Source organism: Nothobranchius furzeri, chromosome 11 (genome assembly GCF_043380555.1).
Source record: "Nothobranchius furzeri strain GRZ-AD chromosome 11, NfurGRZ-RIMD1, whole genome shotgun sequence".
Classification (NCBI taxonomy): domain Eukaryota; kingdom Metazoa; phylum Chordata; class Actinopteri; order Cyprinodontiformes; family Nothobranchiidae; genus Nothobranchius; species Nothobranchius furzeri.
The window spans coordinates 36,010,034-36,023,827 of record NC_091751.1 but is presented as its reverse complement, the minus strand read 5'-3'; the positions used below and the strand labels follow the sequence as shown (position 1 = coordinate 36,023,827).

The 13,794-nt window shown below is 42.4% G+C and overlaps 1 protein-coding gene across 1 annotated transcript in view; it reads left to right on the top strand.

The window, feature by feature from the left end:
- The window catches only part of LOC129165075 (mucin-2), a 38,929-nt gene extending 26,021 nt beyond the window's left edge, over positions 1 to 12,908 (top strand). Inside the window, exons 21-23 of the mRNA XM_070541874.1 lie at positions 4,679 to 4,835; positions 6,156 to 6,238; positions 11,081 to 12,908. Of these exons, the coding sequence (XP_070397975.1) occupies positions 4,679 to 4,835; positions 6,156 to 6,238; positions 11,081 to 11,124 (284 nt within the window). The 3' untranslated portion in view covers positions 11,125 to 12,908. The remainder of the gene's footprint in view (positions 1 to 4,678; positions 4,836 to 6,155; positions 6,239 to 11,080) is intronic.
- Positions 12,909 to 13,794: the final 886 nt, after the last annotated feature.

Here is a 13,794-nt window from a genome sequence, read left to right as displayed (position 1 = left end):
TTCATCACTAAATTAAGCAAATCAGCTGTGTTTACAATCTAAAACATGCAGGAAACGTGTTGGAAGCAGACTGCAGCACTAGCATGTTGGCTAGCCACTTTACTATTGGCTAACAGAGTTCCTGGTAAATAATGACTCCTGAGAGGAGGAATCATGTGACCACAGTGAAATTTTGTAGCATGTCAGAAAACCTAAACGTGGAAGTCGGAGCGCTGGGTCATCACGGACAGGCATGTTACCACAAGCTATGAGCAGCTAGCAGACAGGACTGGCCAGCGGCTGGCTGGCAGCACGGCTCAGCAGCAGATGTCTAAGGGTCGCTGAGGATTGAAGTTAAGGGTTATTTTAGCACATAATGGCTCAAAAAATATTTTAAAATGTTAAAAGTAGTTTAGTATGCCTTTTATACTGTTCTGGTAACAAATCTGTCATGATTACTCCCAGTGGTAGTTACCATGGTGACCTCATGAGGCATCTGTTGCAGCTTTAACATTTCTGGTATCCAGTTTCTATTTACATTAAATGTGCTACTCCACAACAGTGTCTTGAAGCCAATGATGAGAAGTAAATCCAAACAAAAGCACACCTACTGGTCACTTTACTGGTGTGTCAGATAAAACTGTTAGCAGACGGAGACAGACGTCCTTTCCTCTCTTTTCTGTAATTGTTTCGGCTTCTAGTGAAGCACAAATATCAACAAATGGCCCTGATTGTGATATGAAGATCAGTGCAACATTAAAGTGTTTCCAAAGGCAAAGATGTGGTCCAGTTAAGTGCTTCTGTGCTGCGGGGAGGCAGCTTGACTCTGACAGCTGACCTGCTCTCTGAAAAGCAGCTGTAATTACAACACATCCACTCACTGTCATTTCTGGCCTCACCGCCGGCTACTGATTCAGCTTTAGCCCTGGGGAAAAGGTGTGTTATCTGTGTATGTCCGAGCTTGGGAGGGAGACACAGGACACAACTAGGGATATGGTAACTATGGCAACGCAGGGCTCGGCCCTCATCCCTGGGGTTGGTTTAATGCAGAAGAGCTTCAGAATGACAATAATCCACAGATCTAACAAAGAAGGACGCTGTTAACGTTAAACACTCGTCTTTACATTTTCTATAGATGATCCTGAGTTTTATCTGGTTTCTGTTCAGCTGTGTTGTTCCCAGTAAAACCAGTAGATGGCATAAAGACCACACTACAACACCTCCTCCCTCTCTGAGTTTCGCCTAGCAACAAGCAGGATCCTCAGCAGTTTGTCACTGAGTCATTAGTTTGCAGTGAAGTGAGCCAGCGACACATGTCTGCACGCTCTGTGTTGGCTCGTGGATGCCGCTGTCGCCTACATGCGTGTCGACACGCTCACGCCAGCATAGAGAGGCTGATCTGTGTCAGCTCCGATAACACGGCAGATCGTTCCTGTTCACAGGAAACATAAAAGTCGGAATAGCTGCAGGGTTTCAGAGGGTTCGGGAATGCCGGAATAAATAATGTAGGAAAAGATCCCAACAGAGTTATAAAAATATAGATCTTAAATCTTATGAATCTGTAATTTAAAAGGTGTGTGTGTGTGTGTTTACTATATTAATGACTTAAATGACTAGATTTTGCTTCTTTGGTTTCTGACTTTTGTCTCTGATTTCAGCTTCTGGAGCTGAATATCTTCCTCCAGGACACCAGCATTAATCTGGCTTTGTCTGCATCTTTTATTCTCTACATCTGTGTGTCTCAGTTTGTATGAATCTCATGAAGGTTTATCTGTCTTTATATCGATAAATCTGTAAATTTTATTCTAAACAAGCCACTTTCACTATTTAGCTGGATCCTATTGTTTCTAAAAGTCTCTACCTACCTGCATAGATCCATCTTTCTCTTTTCCCTTTGTCTTTAATCTCTTTATCAGTGCCTCACTGGTGGAGTTCAAGTATCTTGGGGTCTTGTTCACGAGTGAAGGAAAGCTGGACCTTGAGATCGACAGGCGGAGTGGTGCTGCGTCTGCAGTGATGCAGGCGTTGTACCGATAAATACAATAAAGTTTATCTCTTACTAAATAGAATATTTACTAAGAAGTCACAATGTAACCATAGAAACACTACAGGTGCTGGCCAGTAAATTAGAATATCATCAAAAGGTTGAAAATATTTCAGTAATTCCATTCAAAACGTGAAACTTGTACATTATATTCATGCAATGCACACAGACCAATGTATTTCCAATGTTCATTACATTTAAATTTGATATTCATAAGTGACAACTAATGAAAACTCCAAATTTGGTATCTCAAAAAATTAGAATATTCTGAAAAGGCTGAATATAGAAGACACCTGCTGCCACTCTAATCAGCTGATTTACTCAAAACACCTGCAAAGGCCTTTAAAAGGTCCCTCAGTCTTGTTTTGAAGGCACCACAATCATGGGGAAGACTTCTGACTTAACAGCTGTCCAAAAGACAATCATTGACACCTTGCACAAGGAGGGCAAGACACAAAAGGTGATTGCTAAAGAAGCTGGCTGTTCGCAGAGCTCTGTGTCCAAGCACATTAACAGACAGGCGAAGGGACGGAAAAAATGTGGTAGAAAAAAGTGTACAAGCTCTAGGGATAACCGCACCCTGCAGAGAATTGTGACGACAAACCCATTCAAAAATGTGGGGGAGATCCACAAAGAGTGGACTGCAGCTGGAGTCAGCGCTTCAAGAACCACCACGAGGAGACTCATGAAAGACATGGGATTCAGGTGTCGCATTCCGTGTGTCAAGCCACTCTTGAACATGAAACAGCGCAAGAAGCGTCTCGCCTGGGCCAAGGACAAAAAGGACTGGACTGATGCTGAGTGGTCCAAAGTTATGTTTTCTGATGAAAGCAAGTTCTGCATTTCCTTTGGAAATCAAGGACCCAGAGTCTGGAGGAAGAGCGGAGAAGCACAGAATCCACGTTGCATGAGGTCCAGTGTAAAGTTTCCACCGTCAGTGATGGTGTGGGGTGCCATGTCATCTGCCGGTGTTGGCCCACTCTGTTTCCTGAGGTCCAGGGTCAATGCAGCCGTCTACCAGGAAGTTTTAGAGCACTTCATGCTTCCTGCTGCTGACCAACTTTATGGGGATGCAGACTTCACCTTTCAACAGGACTTGGCACCTGCACACAGTGCCAAAACCACCAGCACCTGGTTCAAGGACCATGGTATCCCTGTCCTTGATTGGCCAGCAAACTCGCCTGACCTTAACCCCATAGAAAATCTATGGGGTATTGTGAAGCGGAGGATGCAATACGCTAGACCCAACAATGCAGAGGAGCTGAAGACGACTATCAGAGCAACCTGGGCTCTCATAACACCTGAGCAGTGCCACAGACTGATCGAGTCCATGCCACGCCGCATTACTGCAGTTATTGAGGCAAAAGGAGCCCCGACTAAGTATTGAGTGCTATACATGCACATTCTTTTCATGTTCATTCTTTTCAGTTGGCCAACATTAGAGAAACAAACATTTTTTCATTGGCCTTTAGAATATTCTAATTTTCTGAGATACCAGATTTGATGTTTTCATTGGTTGTCACCTATAAATATCAAAATTAAACGTAATAAACATCGGAAATACATTGGTCTGTGTGCATTGCATGAATATAATGTACAAGTTTCACGTTTTGAATGGAATTACTGAAATATTTTCAACCTTTTGATGATATTCTAATTTACTGGCCAGCACCTGTACTTGGTATATATGGTGTTGTGTGTGTGCTCTGTCTTCTCGATCCCCAGTGAGTCGTGATGGATGGCTGCCTATACTGAGCTAGGATCCTCTGGAGGTTTCTTCCTGTTAAAAGGGAGTTTTCCTCTCCACTGTCGCTGCATGCTTGCTTAGTATGAGAATTGCTGTAAAGACTCTGACACTAGTCAGTGACTCGATGCAACCTGCTGGGTTCCATATTTAGGAATCTTTTTGCTGATAGGCTTAATGACCTGACCTTTTTTGGTGCTTAATAAATAAACTTGAATTGAATGTGAAAGTGTCTTGCCCAAGGACCAACTGGAGTTTTCTGTTTGTGGGGAATCCTTAGAAAATCGTCTCGTTTGATGAGATCTCTTGATTCTCCAGCAGCTTCATAAGGTGATGTTCAGATGGATGGTTGTTCTTCTCTGTTTCAGCTGATCAAACCCCAGTAACCCTGCTGAAACCTAAATATGCCCAGAAGATAAAAATGTGTGTTAATTTATAAATGAATCACCTTCAAAAGACGCACCTGTGTTCAGAATGGTTCAGTTCCATTTCTAGTGAGCTTCCACCTGGTCCCACCTCACCACTGTCGGCAGAGTGAGGACAGATGTGGAGAATAACGAGTGTCTACTTAAAATTCCTTTAAATCTGTGTTTTTATGGTAGTTAGGAGCCTCAGCAGCAGATAATAGCTGAGGTCCTGGTGACTCCCAGAATTATGCAGGATGTTTGATATCTGTGAATCATGTCTGCGAAGGATCAGTGATTAATTATGACGTGCTTGTGGGGCAGTTTTAATGTGTGGCATCACCTTTTGTGGTGTCGCGTTTTAATCTGTAATTAAGCACCAAACGTCTGTGAAGCTAGTTCGTTCACGCTCCAGACTTTGATTTCTTTGTGTTTTCTGAGAATTTTAAGCCTAAACTGTAGAAATGAAGCCATCTGTGACTGAAGTGACCTTTTCTCTGTTGAGAGGCTGTCCTTGGAGGAGATCGGAGCTGAGCGCCGAGTCCGCCTCCAGCAGCGCGGCGACCGTCGGCCCTCACAAGCTGCAGCCCTGCGTCCTCGAGCTCTGCAAGTTCTTCTCTCAGTGTCTCTGCAGACCATCCAGCCAGAAGAGTCACTCCAAAAGGTTCTGACACTTCTCTGCAGTGAGATCACACCCCTGCAGAGTGGGACTTTATTATATCCAGAAGTAATAAACCAGTTTGGGGGAAAAGATCCCCTCAAACATCTTTCAAAATGGTTTCAGCTGAAGCATGACTTGTGTCTGATTCACAACCCTAAAGGATGCTTGTCCAACCTTCTGATCTTTGTAGAAATTATAAACACGCATGACCTCGTCAAGCTTTAGTCAAGATGAAATCAGGCCATCTGAAGGAATTTTGTTACTGACTATTAGGGCTGCTCCATTACGGTTTGAGTTTTGAACGATTATTAAAAAAAACAAGCCAGTTATTTGCTCCTCCCTTGTGGTTTACTACGGGTTGCAGTTTCGAACGCACCTCCCAACAGCATTGCCAACGTTTAGCAACTTTGTCGCTATTTCCAACAACTTTTCACTTTTCCCAATCTCTGACTTATTTTTTCTAAAAGTACATAGTGAACAACCTAGAACATTTCTGGTAACCTGCAGGTTAGCAAAGAACTCAGCCTGTGCTCCGTCCTTCCAAACATTAGGAAAGGGAATGATGTAGGGAAGCGTCGGTCATGAACGAAATGGCTCAGAGCCAGTTAACTGTTGGATGAGCTGGAGTGACTGAGACACACACTGTACCCCCAGACTCCTGAGCTGTTAAAGATGGGGATATGTGCGGCACGCTGCACACACACGCTGTGTGTCCCTGGTTCCTGTGAGACCAGGAGAGGGTGTGTGTGTGTGTGTGTGTGTTACAGCGCACCTCTGATCACTGTGACAGCAGGGAGAGGGGTGGCGTAAATGCCTTGGACAGTTATTACATTAACTGATGGGACCCGTAAATGGTTTAGAAATAAGCTCCTCGTGCTGATGAACAATAATTCCTCTCTCTGAGACGCTGCGTTGCTGCTGTACACTCCGACATAGATGTCAGATAGATTTATTTTATATAGTAAATGCATTAATAACTCTTGGTGTGTTATGTAGGCTTATATAAGTTAAAGCTCAGCCTAAACCCTTAGGAACAAGTGTATTGGCTCTTTTCAGGAGGTTTTGTTATTATCTTCTTTCTTTTCTTTTTATTTATTTTTCCTCTGATTTTGCCTTGTGCAATTCTATGACCAAATAAATAAATACGGTAAATAAAATAAGCATGATTAAAAGCTCAATCTGTCAGAATAATCGTGATTATTATTTTTGCCATAATCGAGCAGCCCTACTGTCATATCTGATTTACACAAGAAGCTAAAATTGCTCTGTTTCTGTTTCTATTTTTAAACCATAAGGTCTGAGCTGATTTCTCTTCTCTCTCAGGTACTGTGACGACAGCCACCTCTGGTATGAAAAACACGCGTCTGAAATCTGCGGACGAGTCAAGAGAGTCTCCTTCTCCAGAAGTGAGTGACCCGGACAGAGATGTCCGGTCCACCCTTAGCTCATTCACTGCCAATGATGTCCAGTGCTTTGAGGACCAGGGCTGAAAAACACTGGTCTAAAGTATATTTGCTTTTCAAACTCAGTCAACTTCACCTCTATAAACTTGAAGGTTATATTTTTCTTTCAATAGATTTGCCATATTTATTGTGTTGATCTCATTACCAAAGTCATGTTTCACTCAACTTTACAATTTAAGAGTCTCTATTCCTCAGCCACAACAAAATTAAATGTATAGTTGCAAAAAAAAAAAAAGATTAGTAGTATGGGGGGCAACGCGCTGTGCCAGAGTGTCGGTACTGACACACGATCGTTCATGTCGGTTCATTTCCTTTGATGTTTTCTGTCTTTTATTTGCGCCTGATGTGTTTCGCTGCTGTGGAGCGGGGCGCATCAACTTGTCATCCGGTGATGCACCGATCACTGATGCGGCCGCCAAGCAGCTCGCACTCCGCTGTTTTTGCGGTCGGTAGATCTTTTAGAACTGCAGTTCAAAGGTAACTCATAAGGTGAATATATATTAACCCTGGTAGCAGTTTTTCTTTAGGATTGAGAGGAGATGCAGGAAGATAATAAACAGGCAGGACATAAAAATAGTCAAATAAAAACAAGTTAGTTTTTGTACGTGGTGGTTGCAACAAACAGACACCATTGAAGGTAATCAGAAGTGAGGAACAGAAAATGAAATAATTATTTTAATGTTTAGAGCAGCAGGAACACTGAGAGGCTGCAGGCACGTCAGCGAGTTTGCGGCCGCTTCGCAGGGGGAGGGGGGAGAGGGCTGAAGCAGAAACTACAGTTGTTAAAAGAACTGTGTTTAACTTTGAAAATGTGGGCGCAATTTTAATTGTCAAAAACTCCAGCAAACCATTAGTTCATTTTGCTCAAATAGAAATAGAGGCCTGCCTCTAATTCTGGCCCTCCTTCCAGGCCCGGGCCTGTATTAGAGGATTTACGGTAATGTATGTAATACATGTCCACTAAAATTATTGTTATTTTTTGATTTTGGAAACGTGTAATATCTCAGAAACCGTTGCAGCACAAACGTCAGTTTCACCTGCACAAATCAGCACAAACGATGCACTAAAAAAGTAGACTATTATGGTCCATTTTGGAGCAGTTCGGAGTAGTCCGCGGGGAGACGGTGACCTCTGAATGACCTATAAAATAAAGTTTAATATCTCAAAAACCATAGCAGCACAAACGTCAGTTTCACCTGCACAAATCAGCACAAACGATGCACTAACCGAGCAGCCTATTTGCCTGCACTTGTGAAGCTGACAGGGGTCAGCTTCACAGAGCTTTCTGAATCACCCAAGCTGCAAAAACGCGCACGCTCATTGCTCGCTCCCACGGTGCGCACAAACACAAACTGCGCGCGCACCAGGCGCTGGGATTCTAACAGAGCCAATAAAGTTAACGTGATGAGCTGAACCAGGACCCAAATTCCCGGTGGGCCGATCTGAGGTTGGTGTTTTTAGTCGTCTCTTTGTTTTTTCGGGCCGGTGTTCAGTTATGACACTCTGCTGATCACCTGCTGATGAGAGGATTTCTCCTGTCAGTGGAGCAGATGAGCTGCTGAACAAGCGTTAGTTCCTAGAAACACTTTCTATGCCCAGACTGTAGTGACCTGTTATTTATAATTTCATAATTAATATTAAGTGAATGCACTAAACCCACAAATGATAGAAGATAAGATTAAATATTATTAATCATATTACTATCAAATGTAAATAAGTATAACGGATAACTAATCTTAATGAAAAAAATGATATTAATATTTTTTATTTTAATATTGATTATATTTCATTCCTGAGGTTTGGATGTCTGAGAACATTACAGAATATTCAGATTGGTGTAAAGAACATGATATTATTAATAACAGGTCATGATATAAAGCTGGTCTGAGGTATAAAACTCAGCCCTGAGCCTGAAGCCCTGCAGATATATTTAGTTTCTATAAACACCAACAACAAATAAATAACAGCAGCTGGACTCTACTTTGTTCCTTAAATTGAGTCACGTAGTTTTGCAAGTTCTGCAGCTCACACGTTCAACATGGAGCTCTGCCAGCTGACTGGTTGTTTTGGTATCTAGTGCAGTTCTGGTACTGAGCAGCATGGATGCATCAGTGGATTTCATTGTAGTCTGTGTTCATAATGGACTAAGAAAGGACTGGAAAACATTGTTAACTCAAATATATCATTATAATGAACATGTATAGATACTTTATCATACATAGCTACCAGCCTGTAACTCTACTTTTCCCACCAAAAATGCACCAGACTGATGCGTTTAAATATAAAATGCCCAATAATCTTTTTCCAGGGGGGCATGCCCCCGACACCCCTAGAGTACTTTAATACTTAACATCTTTTTTACCTCAGATAAATCTCAACACCCACACTTTTAAACACTGTGCATGTGAATGGGTTATTCCACATTTTTCAGAAACATGAATACTGACCTTAAAACCAATCAAAACCTGAATAGTGGCTGTGTGTAAAAAATGTGAGCCCCCCCCCCAATAAATTTCAGTCAGATGAGAATTTTTTGCTTCTATCCCTGTGATAAACTTCATAAAAGAGTGTCTAATCGTGCTGTAGACGGGTGCAGACAGTAGTTTAGCACTTTGGTGCATCTTAGTTAAAGATAAAATATGCTGCCTAAAACTGTCGGTGTTGCGCCGTCGTCAGGTAAAAACTCTGCACTGCATTTGAATGAATATCTGCCATCGCTACTGGCTAAGAGGCACTCTGTGATGTTAGCTGGTACATTATGATGTTACAATGTCATTGTGAACCTGTGTGCGTGTGTGTGTTTTAGCGGCTCCGCCCTCTCGGTCTGCTAGACAACAGCATTTGTTGCATTTTTCAAACAGGAAGTGGGAGTGGAGTAAGACTCTGGTGGGGGGTGACTTGCTCTTTTACTTTCATACCAAGAAAAAATAAAGAATAAATTTTTTTAGTTTTGTGGGTCACTGAAGGTTTAACAAGGCAGCAATTAAAGGTGATGTTATGTTAGCTTATAATCGTGAACATTTTATTGACAAAGTTCAGTAGATTGCTTTGCATTGATGCTTTTAATCAACAGGTTGGTCGACCTGCTAGTTAAAGGGTTAATCAAGCACTCTCTTGAACCCGGTGGTGTACAAAGTGTGGCTCATGGGCCCTTTGCAGCCCTCAGATGCAGGTTCAGGATCAGAAAAGGCAGAGGAAGTTTGTGTTCTGGTTTCTACTAATGAGTCTGAGAAACTAGTGCTGATAAATCAGAAGGTTTTTACAAAGTTGAGGCTTTAGTCTGATTAGTCAGGTTATTTTAGTTTGTATTGCTAATTAAACCTGGTTCCCTCCCTGACTTTTACTAAATCCAGCAACGGCAGAGAGTGACCCAGATCCTGATAACTGAGTTATTTAGACTAACGTACCAGAACCTTGAATTAAAAATGCTTCATCTGTATTTAAATATAATCCAGCAGAATAACAGCTTTCAGGGGAATTGTAGAACATCTGTTTGCCGAAGGTAGAAAATGTGTTTTTATTTGAATTGTTTTGAAACTTTAAACAAAAAGTTTTTCCACTAAGATCGTCCAACACTAACCAGCGAGAACATTAACAGACTGGATCATGTTGGAGCTTCAAAGCTGCAGAAAACAGAATAAATGAGTGAATCAGAAATAAGTGAATGCCCTTCATCCTTCACCTGCACTGATTGGAACGCGTTAGCCGCGGGTCGCTAATGGCGCTCATTAGAGCTGCAGCTACATGAACGTCCAGCGGCTTCCAGAAGGTCACAGGAAGTAGCGGCGCCGGTCCAGAATCAGCCCGGAGAAAAGAGTCCAAAAGCTGGTTTCACCTCTAAGCATCAGAGCTTTGGGTTAGCAACAAGGACCATTTGGTTATTTTATGAATGTAATTTAATTGCAGCCTAGCTAACTTTTCTGTAATCCTGAGTCTGGACCTGACAGGATTATAGATTTGTTGCTGTGAGCTTTAAGATGATTCATCTTTAACTGGTTCTTTATAAATAATCTAATGAGTGTTGAAATTAAAGTTTAAACAAAACATTAAAGAGTTATTTCAGAGAGGAGAGGGACGTCTGCTGCTGCCCCCGCGACCTGACCCCGGATAGGCAGGCAGGATGGATGGGCGTTTGTTTCATTTCACTGTAAAACAGAAGGGATCCTGATGGATTTATACATCTGTGAGACATTTTTAATTTAATCTGATGTCTGAATAAACGGTTTAACTTCTGGGATTAAATCTCAACGTTTATGTCACTGATCTGATGTAGCAAATGAATATAACTTCTGCTCTTCAGAAGAGTTACACAAACATGTCCAAACACACTGTGTGTGAGCCAGATAGAAGAAAACACACACACACTTTTTAATTGTTCCCCTTTTATTTACACCCCCATGCTTTTCCAGCTCTGAACACCAGCTGCTGTGTTTAAACCGCATCAGCCTTGTTTACGTGGACTTAAACTATAATTACACACACCTTAGGATCAATAGGGTTGCTATGGTAACCTGGAGCCTAAACGTATTAGAGATTCAGGTAAAACTGCAGGTTTGTTATTAAAAAGCAGCTTTTTACATTCCTAATATAACAAAACAAATCTGAGGCCATCTTTAATGAAACCCTTTAAAACCACTTTGTCTGTTTTTTGACTGCGCCGGGCGAACACTCGTGTCTAATTCTAGTTAGTTTACTTTTATTGCCACATAAACCCTCTCAGCCACTGCCCCTGGTGTCCATTACCTGCTCCCTAACCTCCTACTTCCACGTGTCCTGCCTCCACAGACTTGAAACAGAGATGCCTGTCAAAGATGTGCAGCAAACTGTGACCAGATGCAACAAAGACTCGTTCATCATCACAGGAAGTGACTGAAACAGCTAGGAGCCCCTCTGGAACATCTGGAACGACCATGGAAGCAGAACGTCTGGTTTGACTTTGTCATTGTTGGATATTAATCACTAACCTACTTTGTGATTTTACAAAACCAGATTATTTATCCACAAATCAAAAAGAATTATTTTGACAGTTTGGGAAAACAAATGAAATGATAGAAGATTAAAGATTTTTAAGTTAAAGAAACAGAAGCAGATTTTTGTTGTTTTATTTCTGAACATAAATTAGGTTTTATGTCGGGGCTGCACGTGGCCCTGATTCTAGATTTAATGACGTCATTTAGTAAATGATCACAAACATGTATGCGCGTACAACGTTAGTACCTCGTGTCTCCACGAGGGGCGATGAGGAGCTGGATGAGCGAATCAACCAAAACAAAAGTTAAATCAATGAGAAAATGCTAGAGAAGTAAACTCAAACTTTTTATATTGAGGTGGTTTTATGTTGGATCAGAGTTGTGGATTATTGTATCGTGAGAATATCGCGATTAGCTGTGATTCTTAGCGTAAAAACAGGATTTGTGCACGGAAATGTAACGAGAGTAAATTAACTTTTAGTCTAATTTCAAAATTTTAAGTTGAACTTAAAGCAGCCTTTTCTTTTCTTTTACTAAATGTGGCAATACACGAGGATGCTATAGATATGGCGTGCTCCAACACGCTGTAACCTTTTCCTTGGTTCAGGGAGCAGCCAACAGTGTCAACAATGCCACCTTGGGACTTTCACCCAAAGAAGTAGGTTTCAGAAGGCACATAAGTTTAGTCCACCAAATGAGGCATGAGACGTGGTTCCAAAAGTTACAATTGATTTAATTAAAAATAAAGTATAGATATATAGATGCTTAAAAATGTTCTGATTAAAAACAGGGCAGCAAGACAAACAGGAAATAAATTGCAGGACTGAGACCAACTGAAGGAGGGAATGGACAAACGGGGTGATAAATCCCAAAAAGAAACAAGCATAATAAAGTATAATAAAGTCACCCCAGGCAACAGTGAACATTCACTCCAGTGTGAAGGAACCAAGCCCCCACAATGCGGCTCAAAAATTGGAGCTATCCCGGAAGTACCAAAAATTCCAGTTCCACCCTCATCCGCTGGGGGCTGGTGTCAGAAGCGAGCAAATCCTCCAACAATACCAATTTCACAGCAGAAATAAACATGTTTACAGCCTGTTTCCAAAACATGTTTTTGGTTTAAATGATCAGTTTACACTCATGACAACTCTCAGGGGGGTGAATTTTTTTCTCACTCTTCTGTTTAAGTGTATTAAAAGCTTAAAATTCTGTATAATTAATGAGCATCAGACCCACATGACCGCAGAGCTAGCTCCGTGGAAAGGCCTCAGTAGAGCCTCGGTCTGGCTTGGAAACTGCTCCGGCATTTTGAGTCTCTGTGTTTGTGTATTCTTTTTTGGATATTTTTTGTGCAATTGTTGGACAAAATGACTTGCTGTGGCATTAATTGCACTAATAGAGCGTCCAAGGAGTCTCCACTTCATTTTTTCGGTAAGTAAAATTATATTTATGTATTTTAGGTCACTGCCGAGCTGAGCTTAGATTTTAACATGTACTGTTTAACCATGAAATTTAAATGTAATAGAGTAAAACCCAGTGCATTTAACATAATGCTGCACTTTAGAAAATGGGTTGAAATATAACATGTTGGTGGAGCTGAGTTCCGACTATCGGCTTGTGGAGCTCTTCTCCCCTCCCCGCAGCTCGGCGCATCTCTGTCTGCTGCGCGGGCTGACGGCTTGTGGAGCTCTGGGATGGAAACCTTTCCACCCGGTTCTCCCCAGCGGCAGCTCTGCACATCTCAGATCGCAGCAGCGCTTGTCTGCTGTGTGGCTGCCGGCTTGTGGAGCTCTCGGGAGACCTCTGTGTTCCACCCGGTTTTACCCAGCGGTCAGCCCGGCGTATCTCTGACTCAGAAGCTCTGGTGTTGTGCACACTTAACTCCGGTTGTAGCTAGGTTGCTACCTCCGTTAGCATAGCTCCAACCTCTGCATTAGCTTTGGGTTAGCTTCAGGTTAGCTTGTAGCTAGTTCGACCGGGTGTCGTCAGTTGATCCCAGCCTTACAGCCCCACCCTCAGCTCCTCCTCTCTTCCCTTCTGTGGAATTGTCTGGGCTTGATGGAACCTGTGACACGGTCAAAATGGCGGTGGTGGCCACCTCCCATTTTAGCTCAAAAACTTATTATTGGAGGCTATGGAAACCCATTGTCCAATAATTATATGTCGATGGAAGGAACCCAGCCAGACCACAGAGCACAGTCTGCCAACTAGTATCATCCTAGGCCGCAAGGAAGCTTCCCCGCCTGGCAGCGCACAGGTGTTCAACACCTCTTCTCCAATGTTCAGTTCACTCTGGGATGAGCGGTAACGTCACGCCCAGCACAAAATAACCAAATGCCCAAGCACCAAAGCAGAGCCAATCACCTAGTGAGGCACAGTTTAAAGACACCAGCTGATGCCAGAAGGCAGTGTTTCCTTAGCAATAGCATTCTACAACAGTGAGCAGAGCTACCTTTTATACCCACAGCGCCCTCATGAGTACGGAAGCCGGTATGCACCAACCCACCTAATTTGGAGCAGGCTTGTTTC